The following is a 26,235-nucleotide window of genomic DNA, read 5'->3' on the forward strand; positions in this document are numbered from 1 at the left end:
CTACACTTTGTTCATGAGAAAGGATTCAAGATTAGGCCTGGATTATCTTAGAGACATCTCTTCTAACCAAATGCATTGTCTTAGCCCTCAAAATGCATCTTGTGCAATAGGCATTTGATCAGCATCAATGATGTTCTATATGCTATGCTGAATTAACAGAGCACCTCACTCCTTAAGAAGCCAAAAGTCACTGGGGCGCCTGGGTGGCTCTGTTGGTTAAGCATCTGACTTCGGCTCAGATGATGATCTCAAGGCTCATGAGTTCGAGCCCCAAGTCAGGCTCTGTGTTGACAGCTCAGAGCCTAGAGTCTGCTTCGGATTCTGTGTCCCTCTCTCTCTCTTCCCCTCCCTCACTCATGCGCTCTCTCTCTCTCTCTGTCTCTCTCTGTCTCTCTCTGTCTCTCTCTCTTTCTCTCAAGAATAAATAAAACATAAAAAAAAAAAATTAAAAAAAAGAAGAAGCCCAAAGTCACTTACAGTTCCAGCAGCACTGAAGAAGGAAGAGGCCTTCCTAAAGAAGAAATAAATGTCTCAAATACACAACTAACCTTACACCTAAAGGAGCTAGAAAAAGTAGAGCAAATAAAGGCCAAAACCAGCAGAATAAGTGAAATGATAAAGATTAGAGCAAAAATCAATGATATCAAAATTTAAAAAAAACATTAGAACAGATCAACAAAAATTAGAGCTGATTCTTTGAAAGAATTAACAAAATTGATAAACCCCCTAACCAGATTTATCAAAAGAAGAAGAAGAAGAAGAAGAAGAAGAAGAAGAAGAAAAGAAAAAAGAAAGAAAAAAAGGAAAGGACCAAAATAAATAGAGTCACAAATGAAAGAGGGAAAATCACAACAACACTGCAAAAATACAAACAATAATAAGAGAATATTATGAACAAATTGCCAACAAATTGGGCAATCTGGAAGAAATGGATGTTCCTAGAAACATAAAAACTACCAAAACTGAAATATGAAGAAATAGAAAATTTGAACAGACCCATAACCAGTAAAGAAATTCAATCAGTAATCAAAGATCTCCCAACAAACATGAATCTAGGGCCAATGGCTTCCCATAGGAATTCTACCAAGCATTTAAAGAAGAGTTAATACTAATTCTTCTCAAACTGTTCCAAAAAACAGAAATGGAAGGAAAACTTCCAAACTCATTCCATGAGGTCAGCATTACCTTGATTCCAAAACCAGACAAAGACCCTACTAAAGAGGAGAATTACAGACTAATTTCCTTGATGAACATGGATGCAAAAATTCTTAACAAGATACTAGCAAGTCTAATTCAATAGCACATTAAAAAAATTATTCACCGTGATCAAGGGGGATTTATTTCTGGGCTTCATGGCTGGTTCAATATTCACTAATCAACCAATGTGATACATCACATTAATTTTAAAAAAAGGATAAGAACCACATGATCCTCTCAAGAGATGTAGAAAAAGCATTTGACAAAACACAGTATCCTTCTTTGGTAAAAACCTCCAAGAAAGTAGAGATAGAAGGTACATACCTCAACATAATAAAGGCCATATATGAAAGACCCACAGCTAATATCATCCTCAATGCGGAAAAACTGAGAGCTTTCCCCCTACTGTCAGGAACACAACAGGGATGTCCACTCTCACCATTGTTGTTCAATAGAGTACTGGAAGTCCTACCCTCAGCAATCAGACAACAAAAAGAAATAAAAGGCATCCAAATTAGCAAGGAAGAGGTCAAACTTTAACTCTTTACAGATGAAATGATACTCTATGTGGAAACCTGAAACACTTCACCAAAAAAATGCTAGAACTGATACATAATTTCAGCAAAGTCACAGGATATAAAAATCAACATACAGAAATCAGTTGCATTTCTATACACTAATAATGAAGCTGCTGAAAGAGAAATCAAGAAATTGGTCCCATTTACAATTGCACCAAAAACCATAAGATATCTAGGAATAAACCTAACCAAAGAGGATAAAGATCTGTACACTGAAAACTATAGTAAGCTTATGAAAGAAATTGAAGAAGACACAAGAAATGGAAAAACAAACATTCCATGCTCATGGATTGGAAGGACAAATATTGTTAAAATGTCGATACTACCCAAAGCAATCTACACATTCAATGTAATCCTTATCAAAATAACACCACATTCTTCACAGAGCTAGAACAAAAAATTATAAAATTTGTATGGAACCAGAAAAGACCCCAAATAGCCAAGGTAATGTTGGAAAAAATACCAAAGCTGGAAACATCGCAATCCCGGACTTCAAGCTTTATTACAAAGCTGTAATCATCAAGACATATGATACTGGCACAAAAACAGACACATAGATCAATGGAACAGAATAGAGAACCCACAAGTGGACCCACAAATATATGGCCAACTAATCTTCAACAAAGCAGGAAAGAATATCCAATGGAATAAAGACAGTCTCTCCAGCAAATGGTGTTGGGAAATCTGGACAGCAACATGCAAAGAATGCAACTGGACCACTTTCTTACATCACATACAAAATAAATTCAAAATGATTAAAGACCCAAATGTGACTCAGGAAACCATCAAAATCCTAAAGAAGAAAACAGGCAGCAATCTCTTTGACATCAGCTGTAGCAACTTCTTACTAGACATGTCTCCAGAGACAAAGAAAACAAAAGAAAAAATGAACTGTTGGGACATCATCAATATAAAAATCTTCTTCACAGCAAAGTAAACAATCAACAAAACTCTAGGCAGCCTATGAAATGGGAGAAGATATTTGCAAATGACATATCAGATAAAGGGTTAGTATCCAAATTCTATAGAGAACTAATCAAACTCAACACCCAAAAAACAAATAATCCAGTGAAGAAATGGGCAGAAGACATGAATACACATTTTTCCAAAGAAGACATCCAGATGGCTAACAGACACATGAAAAGACTCTCAACATCACTCATAATCAGGGAAATACAAATTAAAACCACCATGAGATACTACCTCACACCTGTCAGAATAGCTAAAATTAACAACTCAGGAAATAACAGATGTTGGTGAGGATGTAGAGAAAAGGGAACCCTTTTGCACTATTGGTGGGAATGTAAACTGGTACAGCCACTCTGGAAAACAGTATGGAGGTTCCTCAAAAAACTAAAAATAGAGCTACCCTATGAACCAACAATTGTATTACTAGGTATTTATCCAAAGGATACAAAAATGCTGATTCGAAGGGGCACATGTAACCCAATGTTTATAGCAGCACTATCAGTAAGAGCCAAATTATGGAACAAGCCCAAATGTCCATGGACTGATGAACAGATAAAGAAGATATGGAAAACTACTCAGCCATCAAAAAGAATGAAATCTTGCCATTTGCAACAACGTGGATGGAACTAGAATGTATTATGCTAAACAAAATAAGTCAGTCAAAGAAAGACAAATATCATATGATTTCACTCATATGTGTAATTTAAGAAACACAATAGATGAACATAGGAGAAGGGAAGGAAAAATAAGAAAAACAGAGGGAGGAAAACTATAAGAGACTCTTAAATACAGAGAACCAATTGACGATTGCTGGAGGGGAGTTGGGTGATGGGCATCAAGGAGGGCACTTGTTGGGATGAGCAATGGGTATTACATGTCAGTGATGAATCACTAAATTCTACTCCTGAAACTGTTACTACACTATATGTTAACTAACTTGGATTTAAATTATTAATAAATAAATAAATAAATAAATAAATGTAAAGTTTGCATCAATTCTAAAAGGGAAAAACATAGACTTGAAAAAGAATCTTAAAAAAAGAAGAATGCACATGACATATGTTTTGTGACATGGTACAAGACAGTCATCTCTTTCTATTCTCACCTGAAATCTCAAAGAATGTTTCAGGACAATCCGAAATGATTCACATTTCAGATGCCTTGTTGAGTATGAAACTTTTGTAGCCCATCAATTGTCATGATCAAAATGATGACAACAGACTTCTACTGTCTTTTGGGAAGCCATCTCTCCAATTAAACAAGTCTATACAATAAGTGCGTGACCCGACCCATGGCTCCAGAGGTACACATGAGACCACAAACACATAATCTGCATATTCATTTCCTTGGTCATACTGTTTCCTTAGCACATGATCAAAGATAGTTCTTGGCACAGGATTTTACTGGAACAACAAAGAACTTACAGTTGTTTAAATTAGAATACGAACCTAAGGCTTCCAGTGGCTTTAACATTTAAAAACTTGCCTCAGAAGGTAACCAACAAAAGGAAAGCAGAGGCAAGATCTAGAGAGACAGAGACTATCCTGATGGCATTCAGTATCTTGATCCAGCCATACCTGAGGCCAACTGCCCTCTGGGTTTTTAAAAAATGTGAAATAAAATAAAGTCCTACTCTTCCTAAATCAGTTTAAGTTGAATGTTCTTCATCTGCACTGATGAGAATCCAGACAATACATTCCACGTATGTTTTTTCTTACCTCCCATCACACACAACCAACCTGATCGTACACACAACCACAACCAATCCCCTGCCTACCTTTACCTTTCTTATAGCCAGGATGAACATAAACCATTCTTTTGCAGGTTGCATTTGAATGCCTCCATCTCTGAAGCCCTTCAAAAGAGCAGCTAACCTCTGTAACACTGTTCATCAAACATCAAATCTCTTAGGTGTTCTAACATGTCAGCTCAATTGTTGGCTACTAGGATCTCAAGGACAGATAGATCAACTGCAAATACCAGCTCATCTGTCATGCACAACTTGCTAGAGCCAAATAACTGTCAAACTCCCCAAGTTCTGCTCTCTCCACTCCCGGTACCTCTATCATTGAGGATTCCTGGAAAGTTTTCACCATATCTCAAATCAAATGAAGAATTATAGATGAAATACAGAAGAGCCTCAAATCACAAATCAAGTCCATTGGATGAAACATAACTCTATAACATGTGAAGATTTATATTTTTCCCCGAATGAGCTTAGAGGGAACAATTATAACCTATTCATAACTCTCTGTGTTGGATTTTTAAGTTGTTTTTGATCAATGGCTGGTTGTAATTTTATAAAAGAATCTCTCCGATGACACAAACACTGTTGTATCCCAGAGGAACTGCAGAACTAATCAATCACTCTTACATAACAAGCACTCACTGTGAAAATAATGTCCTCGACCGAACAATGAACTTGAACACATATTCCAAAGCTTTCAGAGTTCGTAGGATCGGCTCACATTGCTCCCCTCTGCTGGAGGTATCCAAGTAAGTCTTCAGCACCGTCATCAATTTCCTGAATAAGGGATTATATTTTGAAAATACATCTCTTTCTAACTCACAGCATGGTGATTAGTTTGCTCAGTAAATTATAAAGCATTCAATCAAAGGTTAAAGGTGGTGGTACAGCTAAGCTTACTCACTCGTTTACAGCCATAAAAATAACTCTGCTTAAAATATATGTATTTAATACAGGGAGTACATTAGTATTTCCTGCCCATAAAAAGCCAGCAAAGGAAAAACTAGTGAGGCAAAAAATCTTTTGACTGGGAAAGCTAGTCATAATCAGGATATGAGTGGAAATAATGGTGGTGATAATGTTCTTTTCAGCATTTGCTTCCTATAAAATAAACTTCTGGTATTATCATGGAATTCCCTTACTGAGAAATGTTTCTTCATTACCAGTGAAGTAGACTTCAAACTATTTGGCCTAAACTTCAAGGCCCTTTGGAAAACTGGTCTCTCCCAACCTCTCCAGCATCACCTCCTATCTGTAACTATCAGTTCCCTGTGTCCAAGCTATGATGGGCTACTTGGAATGTGCACTTTCTCTTCTCTAGCCTCTGAATCCCAGTGTCTACCTCAAGTCCTGCTCAATAAATGCTGGCTGACCGACTGAATGAATGAATGCTTTCATGTACTGCTACCATAATAAAATATTCATTCTAACTTATGGGTTTGCACATTTTTATTTAATTCAAATAATCTATCATGGACTGGGTCTTATCAGAAAGGGAGAACTCACACAGCCTGATACAAAAGGAAAATACTCAAGATCCTTGTGCCCTGGGCATCCTGGCAGGGCAAGCAGGAGATGGACAAGAAACTCCCATATGTACAGTAACTTACTTGTAAGCCAAGGTGGCACTGAAATGCTGTTGAATGTAAGCCTCCAGAACAGTGTTGAAGTGCTGGAATTTCCGGTCAGCAATGAGTCCTATTATGTAGATCTGAAGAAGATTCAAGGAATCAGGGTTTGGGGGTCAGACCCAAGGCAGGAAGCCATAGTCACATGGCATAATTAAATCTCCAGCAAAGTTATTTTGCCCAGGAATTAACTCACTAATATATTGTTAGTCCTTTTCATTACGGTAGTATCTCTCCTAAAAGGCATTTCATGAAGTGTGTTACAGGGTGTTATAGGATAAAAGGGCTTCATGGCCAGGTAAGTTTGACAGATTTCAGGATATCATTGTTAGACTGTTGTCTTTACTTCAGGGTTTTTTGGAGTCTTTAACATATCTACATGCATTGTGAATCTCTGAGAGGGTCATACAATGTCTAGCACTTCTTACAGGTTACCTTTCCAGAAGCCCTCTGGGAAGCACTGGATTAAGTCACAGTTGTTTCCAAGTAACCTCTTTAAAATGTAAATGTCACTGACACAAGCAGTTAATGCACTAAGACTTCATTGGTCACTGATACCCTAGTGTGGATATGACACTAAGAAAACATGAGTTGGGACACAGAGGAGGAACAGATCATTTGGGAAGATGTTAGAGGAAGGACTGGGATTGTGTGCTACCATAAAATGTTCTGGGTGGGCAGGAGGATGTAATGATGCTGGGAATTTGGAAACTATGAGAAAGAAGAAGGTAGGAAACATTTTGGGTGCTTCATAACCTGGCCAAAACAAGCTCCCGGCATTCATGGAAAGCTGAAGCCATTATTCATGGCATCTAGCTTCATGTACTTGCAACCAGTACTAATATGACATCAACATTTAAAATTCCCCTTTAACTCATCCTACCATGCTTTCAAATGAACTAGAAACAAACACAAACTCCCCAAATCCTCAGCTGCTCATTCATTGCTCTAATTGCCAAAAGTTACAGTGCCTCCAAAAAAATTCATGAAAGGGCCACAGGGGACACAAGTTCTCAGTGTTCTCACAGTGAGACACACACTAATGTCTAATGTCACTAAACACCGGTCCCTTCTTTCTTACCAATGCATCGAAGACGAGGATGTCGTACTCATTACTTTGAGAATGCTCCATCATGATATTGAAGAGGGCGTCCAGAGTATCCTGGAGAAACTGGACAAAGTAATGAAGGTCACATTAGAAGAGTGAAGAAATTTCACTCCTCAGTGTATCCCTAAGGGAATGAGAGTACACATCCAAGACGTGCTGCCTTCAAAAGGTCCAGGGAGCTTTCTTCACAAGAGCCAGAACTTGGAGCAACCCAATTGCCAATCAACAGCATGAATGAATATATGACAGTGTTTTAATAATACAGAATACTCCATAGTAATAAAAAAGAGCAAACTACTTCTACATTCAACAACAAGGATAACCCTCATGAGAACTGTGTAGAGTATGATAAGTCAGACACAACAATGTACAATATTCATTACTCTATTTTTATGAAATTCAAGAACAGGCAAAAAAAATCTATGATGGCAGTCAGTATAAGGGAGGTTGAGAAGGAGTAAGAGAGAGTCTACTTCAATGCCAAAAATGTTCTGTATCTTGATCTAGACGGTGTGTATATCAGTATGTACGTGTGTAAAAATACAGTGAACTGTACTCTTAGGGTGTGTATATACTTTAATAACATTTTTTTTTAGAAAAATAAAAATATAATGCAAAGGTAGAGACAATGTAATTCCCTCCTCGATGCTTCTCCAAGCTGTCCAAACATGATAGACCTTATGAAAGGATGTCTGGAGAATTTTCCTTCTACTGCTGAATCAGGTAGGTGGATCAATGGTGCACGTTTAAAGCACTGATCTGAAAATTCTACCTTTGCTTCTCCATGTATGGAAAATTAACTAAAATCTGATACTCTTCCTTCCTAGGAAATGGGTCAATATTTCCTATAGTCCCTGAAAACACAGAGCTACCAAATACAGATGTTTAATCTCAGAGTTTCTAGCTGACCAAATTCCTGAGGAAACAAGATCACCAAGACCTGTGGGAAATATTTGTCCCAATTTATAGAATTGAAGAGAAGGTTGCTTCATTAGATCTGTACCTCAGACACTATATTCTCCAACACCATGTGGACACAACAATACATCTGACATGTGTATTATTTCCTGCTTGTTTCACTTAAAATGTGAGCCCTGATGTCTTTCTCTTTCATGTATGATGCATAATACTCTGTAAGCAACAGGAACTAAGAATACTTTTTATTTCTAACACTAACAGTAGGTAGTACTAAAAGATCACACTTTTTAGCAATTTATACCAACAAAAATAATGAATAGTTACTATTTATTCAACTCTGTATGATTTACGTGTTTAGTAGAACATTGTGTAAGAGACGACACTAAGTAATTTTTAAATATTATTGCCTTGAATGCTCACAACAACCCTGCAAAATATGTCACATCCGTATTATCACATAAAGTTGGCGAGTGGTTGAGCTGAGATCTACACCCAGGCTGATCTCCTTCCAGAAACTAAACACAACCATAGTTTTTTACCACTCAACATGTTTTCAGCATCATTGAACCAAATCAGCCTCTGGATTTCCCAGTAAAGGTTTCTCATGGCAATCTGAGACGTTATGTCCCACTGTTAGAGAAAAAGTCCGATCTTTCTCAACACTTCATTTGCCCCCAGAAGCCACCCATGATTTAAATCTCTGTCACTGGTGGATGAATACAAACAAAACGAAGCCCCACTGACCTTTACCACTTCCTCTCCATCGACAATCTTCAATTTTTCTAAGTTTTCCTGTAGCAGCTGAGGCTTCATACGCCACTTAAGCAAACCCAGCAAGCCCACTGAAATAGAGTCCAGACAAGCTGAATTACTATCACTAGACTAAACTGTTCATTCAGCACCTTCCTGGACTTACACACATACACACGCACTACATATACACAACTCTTGATGGTTTCATTACCATTCTGGGTGAGCTTTGTGGAACACACCAGGGTGGAAATGGAGAATACATCCCGGGAGCTGACAGAGAGCCCCCCAACACTGCTGGAGCTTCGACTCAAGGTGGCCCCCTTGTTTTCCACATGGTGTCGATAAGAAGGAAGTGTCAGGTAAGCACTAGCATCCTCCATCTTCTTACTCTCCCCCTGGGAAAAACACCTTGGTTATTTCCCCAAGCCGTGGGTACATGCCCAATGCCACACAGAGTTTGAAGGTGCAGAGGATCAGAATTTAAAAAATCATCAGAGAAGCAGTAAATATCAGCTGGTACGGCAGGGCTATCTTTCCACAAACCAGGCAAGAACCCAAAGTTACATTAATGGAAAAAAGATTGACCAACCATTTGAAGGCTCTGTGGACTTCATTAACAGTACAAAGGGAATTTGAAGATTCCCCTGGCAGTTCATTGTGATTCTGCCTACATTCCTTGAGATCTTAACACATGCCCATGAGCAAGACAAGGAATCAGGTGAAAGGAGAAATTAACAGCAAAGGCACCAGAATCTGAAAGTCCTGGGATCTAGACCCTATTCTACCACTCACAAGTCTGTGTCATCTTGAACACATTGTTTGGATGTGTCTCATTTTTCTCGTGATTAAACCGACGATTAATCATATTACCTACTTCCTAGAAATTTTGAGCAGACTAAATGGGAATAATTCATATAGAGCTCTTAACAGAGTTGATAGACACCTAAGTCCCTTGGAATGTGGAAATGAATGATTAGAGGTAGGCATTATAGGAGTTAATGTTTATGGATCCCTTACTCTGTACTGGATACTGCACTAAGTATGCACTAAGTATGCTTTAGTTCATTCCATTTAAACCTCACAATTGCTACTGGCACTGTCGTATACATTGCTATCACCCTCGGTTTACAGATAAGAAAAGGGAGACTTAAGGAAGATAAGTAAATAGAAAACTGACTACAACTGGGCCCCTGCCTCCAGTGAGTTCACAATATGTTGGGGAAGAATGGCTTTCAAGCCAAGAACTACCTTGATGTGTCATAAATGAGAAGACAGCAGCTGTGCAGAAGAAGGGAGGTGTGGGTTTCCAGAAAAGCCAGAGAGACTCAGAGAAGAGTACCTTATAATGAAGCCTTGATGAGGCTATGCTTGCCATGGAGACCATAGGCAAAAGGATGTTTTCAGCCCCCAAGGTTGAAAAAGCCAAGGACAAGAGTTGGATCCCTGTGCCTGTCCTGTTTCACAACCACATGCTTTGTCTCCAGTCAGGTGCTAGCATAGGCATCCTGCTGCCATAAGAGGGGTTGCAGGAAAGCATGTGAGTGAGATCAAGGCAAACCTCCCCACTTCTTGAAAATAGTCCAAGTCTCATGATGTAAAATAATGACGGCCGATATCTATACACCCTTTTATACACAGCCCTTCCACATGGGTCATCTCACTAGTTAGTCATAAATATTACCATCACACTTAAGAAAAAAGAAAACTGACACTCAGGGAGACATGTGAGATGATTCCAGATTTAGTCAAGGGCAGGATCAGGATCCCAGCATCTGATATGTTGCCATTAGCAATAGTGAGGCATCTCTCAAGTGTTTCTTGCTGGTCTTTTATATATCCCACAGGGCTCTTTACAGTCAATAGCCTATTTTGTATGTAACAATAACCTTTTCCACATATTCAATGTTCCATGTACCCATCACAGTTGTGTTCACAGGAGCGGTCTCATATGATACTCACAATTATTCACTGAGGGCTCATAGAGAGGGAAACAGAGGCAGAGAAGTTAAGATTTTGCACAAGGCCACATGGCTGGTAAACGCTGGTGTGTGTGATTCTGTGGTCCCTGCTGTTAACCACTAAGCAATCCTGCCATCTTCCCTTGGATTCCTGGACCCTACTCACTGCAGAGTTAATCCAACTCATGGTACCTTTAGGACGACCAAGTCATGGCACCCATCTTGCAGAGTGGTTCCATCTTCCTTCATCAACTTCACATAGGACATGGCAAAGTTCTTTTCTCCTTTATCTTTAGCTGGAAATAGCATTGTGAGGTCAGGAAAGAAAATGACACATGGGTCACCCAGTTATCTCATTTCTCTCTCCTTAGAGGAGCTTCAGAGATGCCACTTGGTCAGGTACTCACATTCCAGGGATGACCGATGTCGAAACATGAATCTCAGATGGATTCTCTGCATGTCTTCAATAGGGACAGCCACCTTGGTAGGCAGAAACCAGAATTCAGGAGACAATGAGTTAAACAGCTTTTCCCACTCCAGCACCCCCACCCCCTGCAAAAGGCAGCCTGACCATTTAACTGAGAGAGCTGCATGCTGATTTATTATCCATCCATCAAGCCTGATGAACTGTAAATAAATTACATAAGAACTAGCTATGAAGAGAAAATAAAGTACCAAATGTAATCCATTTGGCAAATTGCATTCCTAGCCAATGAAAAGAGGTTCGTAAATTATAGTGGGTTAAAATGAATCTCCCCAAATTGATATAAAAGTCACATAACTTTAGCACAGGATTTGATGCACTGCACATTGCACAATGCACATTTTCCTTACACACTCCAGGAGTTCTGGCAATTGCAGCAGGGCTTAGCAAATTAACAATGGTCATTACAGGGTATGCCTGAGGACTCTTGTTTATGAAAATTCATAAAAATGCTTAAATCCAATAATATTTTGGAAAACCCTAGGGCTCATTCCCATCCTTGGCTGGACAGATACCCAGATGTTTTTACCTTTGAAGCCACTGAGCCAAATCACCCACTCCTTGGTCACCCATTTCACTGCCCAGAGGGTGGTCTATTGAACCCTTGATTGATACGTATCAGGCCTGGCCATGGACTGGCCACCTCCCAACACCTCACAGTTCTCTCCATAACTTGCAATTCAAGCCAAAGCAAAGTTTAGCTACCTGTGAGGAAGCCACTTTGATTTTTTAAAGGGACAAGTTTACACTGTAGAGATGACTATTAAAAGCCAAACCGATGTATACTTTGGGACACTTTCTGCTCCAGAAAATGAAATTTGAGCCTGAAGAGATCCATCATTTGTAATTTCAGACAGAAGAAAGGGATTTTTCTGAGAACCTCATGAACGACTGCAGTCCAATTCATTCTTTTGCTGCGAATTTAATGGCTACTCCAAGCTATGGTCATGTGATATGCTGGCCATGTTAATGTAAGGCAGAGGCCCTGCAACTCAAAAAGCTTATGGTTCACATGGGGAGATGCATATTTTAACAACCATCTGACAAGGGCTAGCAAAGGGAAATAACTAGTGTACAAGAGAACACAGAAAAGAGAAAAACAACTTGGTCCATCCAATAGCTTTCTGACCCTGAAGTTGGGTAAGTCATTTTGAAGAGAGTGAATTTAGGGAGACCCACTGAGGAAAACAGGAATATAAGTGACAGGGCAAGAACCACTGAGCTCTGTGTAGCTATCTGAGAAAAGGAAGTTAAACGAACATCTTGAGTTTGGGTTCAGAGAACAGGGCGAATAAAGACTGCTACTAATTACAAGGTAGAGATATTCAAGCTTCCCTGTTCACTGAATTAATTCCAAACTCTTCTTCCAATGCATGATATTCCCTTCCACTTAGTGTGACAATCTGGTAGTGTGAGTATTTGTGATTAATGCCACTTTTGTCTGAGACATATTCCCAAGAGAATATCTTTCAGGCATCAAGTGGTCTTTTATAGCCTCACATTTGCTTGCAAGCTCTGTAGCTCCTCACTGCTGAGTAGAGTGACATAACTTGGTAGGCTAGACACTGTCCACAAGAAGAACATATGACAATTCTCTAGTGGCTGGTCCTGGGTCAGTGAAGGGTGATCAAGAGAAGCAGGTTGCTCATGCTTTGGGCCACCATTTTTACTCCCTGACACACCACTGGACACACACTAGGGTATTGCTTCAGGTCTTAGGGAGGTGTCTCAGAGCCCCTAAATACATGTGTGCTGCTATCATTATTATTATTATTATTATCATTATTACCTTGACTGTTTCATTCCACCGTGGCTGTTTGACTTGATAGTACACAACGGACCGATATTCATTCATGGGCTTGTCCCCAGCTCCTACACAAATTGCATTCTGATCCAAGAGGGAAAAAAAGAGAAAACAAAACAAAACAAAACACTATAGAACTGCCATTTTCTGTGCTTGGGCAATTTTGGTTCCAAGGCCAACAATGGCCTTAGGGTCTTGGAAAACCCTCCCTTCACCAACCCTTCTGCCAGGTACCCTTCTAAATTACATATTTATACATGAACATCCCTGGCCCCAGGAGTGACAGCTGCTTAACTACAGAAATTCTATTACTTGCATTCTGGAAACCATTGGAGCACACCAGGCGCTGACGTGACTGACTTATTGTAAATGGTAACCAGCCTTGGAGTTACTGCATGCTGCCAGTCTTATTAATCCTATTTGTTTCTTAAATCTGAATGTGCACAAAGTTTACAAACAGGCTCAGATCAGTCAAGCAGCAGCTCATTCTGATGTATTTCTGATGCTAACACAGAAGCTGGGTGATGGGAGGGAGCATGGGTTGCAGACAGATACAGGGGCAGAGGGAGCCCCACAGTCACGGAGCATCTTCTAGTATCAGGCCCATGCCAAGCACTGGGAAATGGGCATTAGTCAGATATTCAACCTGACATGAGAGTTCACAGTTTTGCAGAGAGATCTTTAGATAAGCAGACAAATCACTAAATGCAATGTAATGGCAGACATATGTATTTATTACAGTGGAGTACAGAGAAGAGACACTTAAGTGTAGCCTGAGGATTCAGGGAAGATTTCTTGGAGGTGATGACAGTTGAGAATCTTGAAGAAAGATTCCAAGTTGGCTCTGAGCAGAAATGTGGGAAAGACATTCCAAACAGAGAATGAGCACAGAGCAAGTATACCTTATAGGATATTTAGCGTTTGCCATAAAAATCACATTCAGAGTAATAAGGAAGATCTGCTAATAGAGTGTGCTAGCACCTTAATTCTATCTCTTTGTATTAATTCTAGCTGTCTGGCCCCAAAACAAGATTTTAGCTAGGGTCACCCAGAAAGGGTCTAAATGTTTTATACCAGACCAACAGAATTTTATTTACTTCTAGTCTCCAGAGATGTAGGGACAAAAGGATTGATTTTAGAGCCCCAGGCTCCCTAATTGTAAAACTGTGTGTCTCTGGGCATTTTTAGGATGACAGACTCCTTGCCTCTTACAGATTCCATCCAATTCACCAATGGATCCTTGAAATCCCCTCTACCACCACCACCAGGCTAAATGATGCAAACTGGCCACACGCAAGCACTTTGGGACCCCCAACAAGAGAAGCTAACTTGTGGGAAGTAGAATCCTGCTTGTGGGAAGTAGAATCTCTCCCTGGAATTCTCCCTCTTTACTTCCAAGCTGTAGGGCAACAATGATTGAGGGTACTTGCAATCCAACTGAATCCATTTCAAAATAAGGGTATAGCATCCTTTCAGAACTTACCTCTAATAACAAACAAACAACAAAAAACCCAAGAATAACCAGTGAACTAAAAATGAAGAAAGACAACTCTCTTGGTTTTCAATGGAATGAAGGGAATAAGGGCTTACAGAAATTTTTGAGGCACTGACCTATAAACATACTTTCAAAGTTTTTCTAACCATTTAGAGAGTGCTTTTTGTCCAGCATTATGCTGAACGCTTCATACATACTACCTCACTTAATCCAATATTCATAACCACCTCAGATGATCACTGCTATTATCTGCATTTCAACACTGAGTAAACTGAGGCCCTGAGAGGTTAAGTCACTTGCCCAGAAAGGTAGCAGAGCTAGCACACATCTCGACCCACTAACTCTCTGTCCAGTGTTCCTTCCATAACAACCTTCCAGCCTCCCATGATTTATATCTAGTGACATTTATGGGCTTAGAGTTTCTGTAGCTGCAGTGAATCCCATGTAGCTTATAAAATCTGAAAATACATATATATCTCTGGTGAAAGTAAAATTGTTGTATGGCGAGCAACTGAATTCCACAAAACTATCTTGGTGGTGAAAACTTTTGATGGCCTAAGGCTGTAGAAAAAAGTTTCAGGGGCGCCTGGGTGGCGCAGTCGGTTAGGCATCCGACTTCAGCCAGGTCACGATCTCACGGTCCGTGAGTTCGAGCCCCGCATCGGGCTCTGGGCTGATGGCTCAGAGCCTGGAGCCTGTTTCCGATTCTGTGTCTCCCTCTCTCTCTGCCCCTCACCCGTTCATGCTCTGTCTCTCTCTGTCCCAAAAATAAAAATAAACGTTGAAAAAAAAATTTAAAAAAAAAAAAAAGAAAAGAAAAAAGTTTCAGTACTACTCTGAGAAAGGCCTAAGACCCTCACTCTCAACCCTTCCGAGATAAAACTGAATGTTTCCACATGTGTCGAGAATCATGACCAGGGACTGAGCCTGGTTTTAGAGAAAATATAGATTTGTAAATGTCTCAAGTAAGCCTGTTCAATAATTTTCCCCATTGCCCACCCCCATGGTACCCAGTTAGCAGTAAGAACTCCTAGTAGGTTTCAGGTTACTTGAAGGCAATCTGCATAGGAATCAGGAAGCCTGGGGGCTTTAATGCTGAGTTAGTCTTGGCAGACACACTTCAGCAGGAGGAAAAATCAGGCCTCACACAGGCCCTGTCTACCTGATAGTAATCACCTGAGGAACAAATGACACCATGGATGCAAACGCACTTTGAGAATGAGAGTGCTCTACACCAACAAAGCCACATGCCAGGAAGATGCCAGTTAGCAGCCACAAGGCAAGAATCAAACCAGAAGACTACTATACCTTTCTAGTAACTAATTTTAATGAACACTTACTATGTAGATCACCTTATTCGATATTCACAAAAGCAAGGTGCAACTGCTGCAGTCTCTGATTCAGACAGAAAACTGTAGGCATAGAGAGATGATGTAATTTGTTCAAGGTCATCCTGCTAATCCAGGCTACACTGGGAATTGAGCCTGGTTGCCTGGCCCCAGAGGTCATGGTCTCAACTGCTATACTATTCTGTCCTCTATGCCTGCCTCTACCCCCGTTGGCTAGCTGAGCTCAGAAGAGGACAGGTTTCTCAGCCTGGCATCTAATCCTTTTTGCTTCTCCTTAAACTTGCTTCAGGCATCCATCCTCATTGTAGTGACCATCTGACTGCCTCAGTTCCTGGTCAGGGCATCTACTTGCAATTGCTCGCCCTTCTCTGAATGTTACCCCCCTTCCTGTTTCTGCGTATTTACTGCATACCAGGTGCCTTACCCTTACCATTTTGTTTAACTTGCAACCCTGTGAGGAAGAAATTATGACTCCTCTTTTATAGACAAATAAACCTTATCCAAGATTATACAGCTACTAGGAAGGGAGGTTGGGATTTTAACTTGATCTATTTGATCCCAGAGTCCACTGCATTAGCTTTTCTGCTATGGCCCCTCCTGTAAAAGGTTGCTGAGACCCCAGAGTGGGCCAAGGACACGTGTAACTTACTCTGTCCTCTGGCCCTGCTCTGCCAAGGGCAGTGTGCACCTGCAGCGGGAAAAGAAATAGATACCTCTGAAGGCAACTGTTTCCACAGGAACCCACCAGTATCAAAAGTATTTGAGTGTGCTGCCTGACACTTAATTAGGCAGTAATATTTATTTCTGCAAATAAAGAAAGAACAGCCTCCCACAGGCTTCCTTAGCAATTTTCAATAGTCAGTCAACTGAACTCCCCCATAACTTCCCTAATAGAGGAAACTGCAAATTATCACCGTGCCCCATAGTTACCTCTCCATTTCAGCCCCCAGAATACCTGCTTATATATTCATCTTTGATGAGCGTGTTTGCGCAGCCTGGTCGGGTGTGACTGGAAAGGGTGGCAGAGGTAGAAGAATGGTTCAGGAGCAAGATTCGATGCCTGCATTCCTGCTAAATGTTCCTTCTAATTTGTCCTTTGACAACACTGAAGGTGAGCATATCAGTGTTTTTAAAAATGAAGCTGAGGTTTAAAAGTTCTTCAACAGGTAGTCGGATAAAAATAACTTCAAAGCAATGGTCTATACATTCGTGAAATGCAATTTCCCTTTCAGATAAAAGCCCTCCGCTCTTCTTTTGTGATCTTTTGAGCAAAATGTCTCTCACTTATTTTACTTTTCAGAACCAACAAGAAGAGGATGATTTAAACACTTGAATTTTTGCTCAGCTAGATATTAATTAATGGGGCCAGTCTTTACCAACAAACAAGACAATTGGGGTTTTCTTTAAATTTAAAAAATAATTATTAATCTTCCCAGAATTTGAAAGAAGTGGTTATTAGCATCATTTTTTGATATAAGAAATAAACTGGAGGATTTTTTTAATGGATAGGCATTATAGTGAAGTATTTAAGAGGGCCCGAAACCTGGAACCAAACCCCATCCCTACCATATACTAACTTTATGTATGTACTTAGAAAAGTACTTAGTATTTATGTACTTAGAAAAGCAGTTTCACTTGAAGGCTTAGTTGCCCCCACCCCCGTAAAAATGGGGATAATAATGGCAATGCATCATACTTATCCCAGTGCCTGGCACGTAGTAATTCCCCTGTGAATGCCATTTATGTTCTTAGGTAGAGGGTAGAAATATCTGCCTGAGCCCCAGGCCCCAAGGCTAGAGCAGATGACTTATCAATACTTAACGCCCCCACGGTACTGTGCTATCTAATCACCTACTGTGGCCTAAGAGGAATATTTGCCCACGCTGAAACTGCTGCTGAGAGCTGATTTTATTTTCAGCTCAGTACTCCAAAAGGAGAAATGGAGAAGCAGAGCCCTCCCACACACTGGACACAATTGCTGACAACCTTTGAAGAAATATAAGTAAATAAATGTAAACACACATGACAAATATTATATAGGACATATGCTGTATAAATATTTATAGCAATGTGCTTTGCATTCTTGAATACACTGTGTTGGCCCTCTGGAGACCAATTTACGAATAAGGCTTTCCACCAGAATTCTAGCTGAGCACTAGGGAGTTGGATTAAGTGTTGGGAATGTCTGTTTTGAGGCCATCCTGAGTCTCCACACTAGCCCAAGGCTCTGTATTGATCCTTTTTCTTGTCATGGATTTTGCCTGAATAAACCAGCTCAAGTTTCAATGTGAACAACATTTTAACAGCAAAAAACTGACCTATAAGCTGAGGTCAAGCAAAAAAAAAAAAAAAAGGAAATAGAAGACAGAAAAAGGGATTATGAAAGGAGAGAGACAGACATTGAAAAACTGCTTTGATGTAAAAGACAACACGATACAAGGTCTTACTATGGGCCAGTATGCTAACCAAGCTCTAAAGGTGTAGATCATGTTACTCAAGGCATCCCAAAGGCTCTTGGCAGTTAGCAGATTGGGATGAGAAAAGCAAATCTTTGAGAGCAGAAGCACCCATGGTGGCCGGGGCACCCGGGACAGCAGCAGGGGCCCTTACAGGTAGCGTTTTGCCATCCTCTGCACACACACACATGATCACTTCAACATTCCTCTGTGTGGTCTTGTTGTACTTGTCAAAGTCTCCTTGTAAGAGAGTGATGTAGATGTCGTTCCTGACATCCCCTGCAGGCAGAGGGAGAGAGAGACAAGAGTTGGTGTCTATGCCGCAGGAGAGACACTGACTGGGAAGCACAGGGAGTGGGGGCCTGAGAGGAAGTGCCCTGCCTTGACATCTACTAATGAAATCAAGATCAGACATGCTTGAAAAAAGCATTGCTTCCTCATCAGGGAGGCTGGGAAGATAGGTAAAAAGGGGATGGACGAACGCCAGGACATCAGTTGTAAAAAGGTAGGTGGGATGGTCAAAATTGGCTGTTTTTCTCCCCATTAAAATCATTTAATTTCCATCCTCTAGTGACACCTTCTGGAAAGGCAAAGGAAAGCTCCAATGGAGCTGATCTTGGCCTGTGAACAGCAACCACAGTCAGCCACACAATCTTTCACTGTGCAGAAGATAGAGTGCCTTTTCGAGTCCCCAAGGAACACGGAAGGAGGGTCAGGAGGTGTTCAGGAATGGGGGGCAATCAGAACGGAAAGCCCCACAGGGGAATGCACAAGGAGTTGATGTCACAGGTAAAGCAGGTCCAAATGAACCACAGGGCAGGCCCCTAGGGGACCGCTATACACGGTGGGGAGGGGGAGGAGTAAGTGAGAGCAGCTATGCATGCAAGTCTAAGACGGGATTAAGATGAAAAGGGAAGTTTCAGAAGAATGTTATTATATCATCTCATTTATTTATTTTTTTATTATATACACGTTCAGAAAATGTTAATAACAGTTACTTCTAGAGACAAAGATTTGAGGGAGCTTTTAACATTTCACTTTATACCCTTTCATGCTATTCTAACATTTTACAATGAGCATGGAGTCCTCTGGTAATAAAAAAAAATAGTTTAAAAATTTAAGAGAATGACATATCCTCCCCAAAAGAACAGAATTATTCAGTGTGTAGTAAAGTAGAAAGAATATCCATGATAAATTATTAAGTGATAAAGCAAATCAGAGAACTCTATATAAAGTATGTAAAGTAATGGTATGTAAAGCATATGAAGTGTGATCCCATTGTGAGGGGAAAAAGTGCATGTGTGTATATTTATGTGTTTGTCTTTATTACGTGAATGTTTGGAAGATTTTTGGATATACAAAAATCACGTCCAGTGGTTACCTTCAGGGAAAGAAACAGAAAAGATGTAGTAGAAAAGTAAGGAGTTGACTTTTTAAAGGGAAAATGGATGTGACAAGCTAGATCTCCCCGACCCCAGGAGAAGGCCAGACCTGGCATGATGATCTCTGGGAAGCCCAGCTTCCTGGCCACCACAGTAGTCCTATCCACCAGGTGTGGGTAGTCCTTGCGGATCTGAATGATGTCACCCACAAGCATCTTCATGGTCACCCAGAGGCCTGGAAGGGAATGCTCACCATGAAGAGGCAACTTCAAGGTATTCTCAGTCTCGCTGCCCCCACCTCCAACCCCCACCATTTCTCCCCTTGAGCTCCTTCTGGAGGACACCACTGGAAGCAGAGAGAAACAATCTCAGAAGCAGTGACCCAACCCAGGAGGAAGGAAGGTGGAAAGCAGATGGGCTCTGGAGCCAGATATCTGTGGGTTTGAATCCCACTGGTGCCTTCTAGCAATGTCAGCTTCTGTCAAACAAACCCACGTCTCTAAGCCTAGCCTCTGTAAAGTGGGGTAGATACCACGTATCTCACAGGAATGTGGGAAGAATTAAATCAATTAAGGAGATATATGAGAGTGCCTGACACATAAGAGATAGGATATATCAGTTCCTCTCTTCCTCTAGGCACTAGGACATGCCTCCCAGATTCAGGAGATGTGGTTTCCATCTCCATAGATCACATGCTTCCATTCTTCACAATGGTCTGTCTAGAAGGAAGGCTATGTTTCCCAGGGTTTAAGATTTTGAAGTGTTTTCCAAAGAATCAAGAGCTCCCAAGACAGAGCCCAGTCCACTGGGCACATTGTGGCATTTTACCTTGCCCTCCACTGTCTCCCTTGGAGGCCGTGACTTTGCCCAGCAGGCTATGGAGGAAGTCATTCTCAGCTGTCACTCTGGGAAGGAAAAGAAACCACAAAATGCTTATGCGGCGCTGTCAATAAGGTTCCCACCTTGTGGTTCCATGTGTTCCAGAAAGTTACCCAGGCCCTCCATACACCTTAGGTGAAAAGTGAGACTGCCCATGCCAGCTCAGACAGCATAGATGCCATCAGGAAATGCCACAAAGCAACATGGCTCGGAGATATGGGAACATCATTGCTATAAGTAGAGGCCATTTTTTCTTTCCCTAGGAAGACTCTTGGAAAGGAAGGATTCCCAAGCCCTCAAAAGGAACATCTGTTCAGTAAGGTGGCAAAGGCTTTAATGAGAGTCACTGACCTCATCGCCAATAACAAAACACCATACTCCCTGGACATCCTTGGGGTAACAGAGTAAAGACAACATTCTCAAACTGGAGGTCCTGCTTTCTTACAGACACCTTTTCAGAGCAGGAAAAGGACATTTACCCTCCTCACTACCCTCCTCTCAAGTTATGGATATTTCCATCCGTGAGAACCAGGTAACGATTCCCTGTTCTATGTTCTTGATATGTTATTGCTTCACAGAGTCATGGTTCTTGTATTACTTGTAATCAATGCATTAATCTTTTGTTGATTATTTAATTCCCCATCAATTCCCCAAAATATTCCCCAAAATATATTTTAATTCCCCAAAATTAAGATCCAAGAAGACAGGCCACGTCTATCTTATTAACCACTTCGTGCCCCATGCCTACTGCAGTGCCCAGCCCTCTGCCAGATGTCAGTCAAACTCTGTCAAATACAGAACAGTTGATGAACGAATATGTGAAAAGCAGGTTGGTCTCAAGTGCCTTGGCACAGAGACACACTCGTTCTTTTACTGCCCTCCTCTTGGGAGGCCCAATGGGACCATCACCAACTCAGGGAATTACAGCCTACTTTCCAGCAGCCTTCAATGAGGAAGGGTGTGGTTTAAAAGAAGGGAAAGAAATGGAAAATCTCTCACGGGTGAAAAGGAATGAAGTGTTGCTTTTCTTCATCACTCTCTGCTTTCCCCTTGATGATGTCTGTTATGTCCATAACTAAAAAGAAAAAAAGAAAAAAAAGAACGAAAGAAAGAAAGAAAAAAGAATTAATGACTTACTTACACTCTCCTGCTCCCAGGAAGGGATGTCAATGGGATGAGACTATAGGATAAGAGAGGTTGGGTCAGAAAGTCTTAAAAAGCAAGCAAACCAGAATCAGACAATACTCAGACAGCAAGGGTTCATAATGTGTAGCACCTGGCAAGCACTTCTGGGCAAAGCAGGTTGGGAGGTCAGTAGGCCACAGAAATATCCAAGAGACTGTGGTTTAGCAGAAGCCAAGAGAAAAGAATCAGAAGAGTGTCTATGAAATTAAACAAGAAGGATTGGATTTGACATAGATATATTGGGTGTCTACTGTGCCTACAAAACCCAAGCACAAGGACTCCCTATGGGACCTGAGAATCTAATGAAATCTACTCGCTCCCTTTTCATAAACATGCTCATATGCACGAACACTTAACTGCAGGATCTTTGAACCCTGCAATTCCAGAGGGATCTTGGACCCTCTGAAATTTCACCTCAAATTAGCCACTAAAGGCCCATAAAACCAAGGTGAAGAACTCCTGAATTAGAGAGGGGATTATAGAAATGGTGGTGAGGGCAGGGGAGGGGCATGGAGAACAGCTAGTCAAATATAGCCAAAACCCTAGTGACATGAAATACCTCAAACACTTCAAGCCCATTAAAACTGTCTGGATAATAATCAGCCAATGACTGCATTTAATTGAAGAGGGGAGTCAGGGAGTTGACAGAAGGAAGGGGAACTGTTATTTGAATCCATTGTCCACTCCTGTGATCAACAGACACCCCCCCCCCAGCCCATTCTCAGTGAGCATGGTTTGGGTGTAGCAATTTCCCTCTGGCTCCAGAGTTGTTCATATGACTTGGCCAGTCAGAGGACCACATCCCCATGCCCAGAGTAAGTGCTTCAGGAATGAGCATGTTGCCTACATTTATGTTTCTGGGGCTTCTACTAACGAACGGGAAAGAGGTGTTTTCTTTCCGCTAGATTACTAAACTGGTAAGATGCAAGCTTGGAACAGATGGCCCACATTTTGCCAACTAACTGGACAGTCATCTTCAGAGTAAGTCAGCAAGAGGACATAGGAGCTGAGAGATAATGAGATATAAATTTGAGTTCCTGGATCCAACTATACCTGAAGCAATCTATGCCTGAACCTTTCAGTTACATCAAATTGCTTTCACCTGAAGCCGAAAGAGCACGCAGACTACAGCTGAGGACAAAGGCACGGTTTGAGGTAAGGTTGAAGAACCCTCACTGCCTTAACAGGGACACTACGATGTCAGGAATATCCTGACATCAGCATTTCAGAGCAGGGCACAGATCAATCAGTCCAAGTCTCTCATTTTGCAGATAATGAAACTAAGTCCCTGGGGAAAATGCTTGCCAAGGTCACCTAACTATCTAGCTAGCAACAATGCCAGGCTAAAAAAAAACCAGTTAGGTTATAAGCTAACTTCATCTACTCCACCACTTTGCAAGTAGTGCCAGGGGACTAGTTGGAGAGCCAGCTGGTTTGTGCTTGCAGATCGGGGTATCTTGAACGAAGAACCTGAAACACAGGGTTTAGAGATGATACAGAGGAATTATAAATGGTACATGATTTAAAAAGTATATTTTAGGAGCACCTGGGTGGCTCAGTTATTTGAGCATCTGACTCCTGATTTCAGCTCAGGTCATGATCCCAGGGTTGGGGGATCAAGCCTGGTGTTGGGTTCCACACTGAGCCTGGAACTTGCTTAGGATTTTCTCTCTCTTTCTCCTTCTGCCCCTCCCCCCCCCGCTCTTTTGCACTTTCTCTCATTCTAAAAAGCCAAAAAACAAAACAAAACAAAAAACAAAAAAGCATATTTTAATAAAAAGAAATAAAACTGGCATATAAAATAGCTGTTTTCACAGGTATTTAAATGGTCTTCCAAAAAGTGTACTTTAGTTTAAAGTGGGCTAATTAAAAGAAAATGTATTAGGTAAATAATAATGCAAGTTATAGTTAAATATAACAAAAACCATAAAAGTGGTTAAAGAATGATGAAGCCTTGGAAACCCCGAGAGAGAGCTAAGGCTTGGAGAAAAATGAGGAGGTGAGGCTGCTCTAAAGCAACCTCATTTGGTCACACCAACTCTCCAAACGTCCACTTCCATCTAGAATTTAGATGTGTGGCCAGTGACTCATTCTGTGTAACTGCATTTCCTGTCCTGGGTATTTTTTAAAAAATGATTTGTGCCTCATAATTAGATCCCACCCGAACTGTTCCTCCTTCACCACGCTGGGGAGCAAAGGCGCCAAATGTTCAGACTGCAATGCTCTCCCAACACTCTGCTGCAGACACGAGGAATCCATTATTCACTGCCTTCATCATAAATCTGGATTTGGCCACCAATTATTTTTATTTAGTCACCAGAAATGTAGGTATTAGGAGCTGTCTGGTATAAAAATTTTTTTTGGCGGGGAGGGCAAGGAGGAGAGGGAAAGAAAGAATCTTTAAAATTCAGCCATATAAAATGTGCACTCCAGTAAAAGTTAATGGTGTGTAGTGTGTCATTACCTGCAACCCCAAAGGGCCGTCTCAGTCCCTGCGTGCACTTCTTTGTATTGGTATCCTTGAGATCCATCTTCCCAACTCGGACTATTTGACAAATCAAGTAAATTTTATCCCTGTTGAGGTCTTTGTTTCCGAGGTCCTGTAGGGCAGGAAATTAATAGTTACCATGTGTCTAAAGAAGTAGAAAAGGAAGCCTAGTGATAGCAAATTCTGGGGCAGATGTATTTAGCACTTAGTGTACAAGGACCAGTCATACAATTAGTCACAGGAAAGGCTGAAAACAAGACGATACACCCATTCCATAGATAAGAACTGTGAGTTTTAGGAAGTTCTAGAAAGGAAACTGAGGGACAGGTCTCTGGTGTTCAATCCCCATTCTTCAATTTCAAACCAATGAGAAGAGGATAGAAGTACAATATCAGTCATACAGGCAACATTTCCTATATGCCAGCTGATGGATCCAAAATAGCTTTTGCTACAAATGACTTCATTTGTCTCATCACCACTCAGCACTACTGAGGGAGAAGGCCAAAGGAAGAGGGAAAGCTCCCAATAGTTACATTCACTGAGCACCTGACGTATGTATATCAATCAGGAATGGGTTGTTGTGGCACAAGTAATCCCAGCATCTCAGAGCTTTATAAGACAACAGAAGTTTACTTCTAGCTCAGGCTGAATGCCAAATGCAAACAGCTGCCCCCCACCCACTCATCTCCCACCTTGCTCAACTACCCACCCTGGGCCTCTAGCTGATGGGCCAGCGCCATCTCCTCAGAACAGGTGCTTCCACTGTCCCCACAGCAGGGGAAGGAAATGTGGCGAATCACCTTTTGGTCTTAAAGCTTCCACCCAGACAAGGCACATCACTTTGGCTTGCATTTCAATGACCAAAGCAAGGCAGGCAGCCGCAGCTAACTTCAAGGGGGACAGCTGAGTGCCCTCAGGTGTGTGCCGTGAAGGAAGAACACTGAAACCAGTGAACTACACTAATGTGTCCTGCACGGTGCTGTATTTCTCACATGCCATCATCTTGTTTGATCCTTAACAACTCTCTCAAGTAGATACTGTTTTTGCACCCCATTTTACAGAGGGGGAGACTGAGACACGAAGAAAACAAGGGGCTTCCAGAGGTCATGACCTTAGTCCTTGGAGACACTGTCCAGTCATTCTAATACCAAAGTCCATAAACCTAACTACCACAAAATATCTCTCTCCCCATTAGAAAGATACACGGGAGGGAAAACCACCCAGGTCACCTCAGTATCTGGGTGTCCTGCTCAAATCTAAAAGCTTCAGTGTTCTTGGAACCCCCTTCCAGATGGGATCAAGGCAAGTTGTTGGCATCCGAGCAGAGAATCCTGGGCCTGGCCTCACTAGGGAATAGCTGCTTTTCCTCCAAGTTAATCCTCATATAGGCATATGCACTGGGAATAGCCTGTCAGCTCACATAAGAGCCAGGGTCCAGGCAAAGCAGCCATCCCCAGGCTCTCAGTGTGTATGGTGTGGAAAGAAGAGCATGGGGGTGTGCAGAGTTTCTGGGGACAAAACATGGTCCCAATGTAGTCCACACCTTCCTGCTTCAGGCTTGTGATAGTTAATTTTTTTTTAAGTTTATTTATTTATTTTGAGAGAGAGAGAGAGCATGCACACGAGTGAGCAGGGGAAGGGCAGAGTGTGAGGGAGAGAAAGAATCCCAAGTAGGCTGCACACTGTCAGCTCACGGCCCAACATGGGGCTCAACACAGGGCTCAGCCCCACAAAACGAACCTTGGGATCATGACCTGAGCTGAAATCACTGACTAAGCCACCAAGGCACCCCCGTGATGGCTACATTTTATGCACCAGCTTTGACTAGGCCATGGTGCTTAGTTGCTTGGTCAAACA

General features: G+C 41.4%; 1 protein-coding gene across 2 annotated transcripts in view; it reads right to left on the reverse strand.

The window, feature by feature from the left end:
- The window catches only part of DOCK2 (dedicator of cytokinesis 2), a 422,892-nt gene that overhangs the window by 337,995 nt on the left and 58,662 nt on the right, over nucleotides 1-26,235 (reverse strand). For both annotated transcript variants that reach the window (XM_047091278.1, XM_047091279.1), the window contains exons 10-22: nucleotides 24,355-24,490; nucleotides 21,705-21,780; nucleotides 20,655-20,731; nucleotides 19,936-20,061; nucleotides 18,599-18,723; nucleotides 13,130-13,228; nucleotides 11,264-11,336; nucleotides 11,049-11,152; nucleotides 9,110-9,293; nucleotides 8,890-8,987; nucleotides 7,201-7,290; nucleotides 6,102-6,202; nucleotides 5,134-5,268 (exon numbers count right to left, since the gene is read on the reverse strand). In XM_047091278.1, coding sequence (XP_046947234.1) covers nucleotides 5,134-5,268; nucleotides 6,102-6,202; nucleotides 7,201-7,290; nucleotides 8,890-8,987; nucleotides 9,110-9,293; nucleotides 11,049-11,152; nucleotides 11,264-11,336; nucleotides 13,130-13,228; nucleotides 18,599-18,723; nucleotides 19,936-20,061; nucleotides 20,655-20,731; nucleotides 21,705-21,780; nucleotides 24,355-24,490 — 1,424 coding nt within the window. The remainder of the gene's footprint in view (nucleotides 1-5,133; nucleotides 5,269-6,101; nucleotides 6,203-7,200; nucleotides 7,291-8,889; nucleotides 8,988-9,109; nucleotides 9,294-11,048; nucleotides 11,153-11,263; nucleotides 11,337-13,129; nucleotides 13,229-18,598; nucleotides 18,724-19,935; nucleotides 20,062-20,654; nucleotides 20,732-21,704; nucleotides 21,781-24,354; nucleotides 24,491-26,235) is intronic.

This window comes from Lynx rufus, unplaced genomic scaffold, assembly GCF_022079265.1.
Source record: "Lynx rufus isolate CCGP_SWC_20201006 ecotype Redwood Valley unplaced genomic scaffold, mLynRuf1.p SCAF_1, whole genome shotgun sequence".
NCBI classification, from domain to species: domain Eukaryota; kingdom Metazoa; phylum Chordata; class Mammalia; order Carnivora; family Felidae; genus Lynx; species Lynx rufus.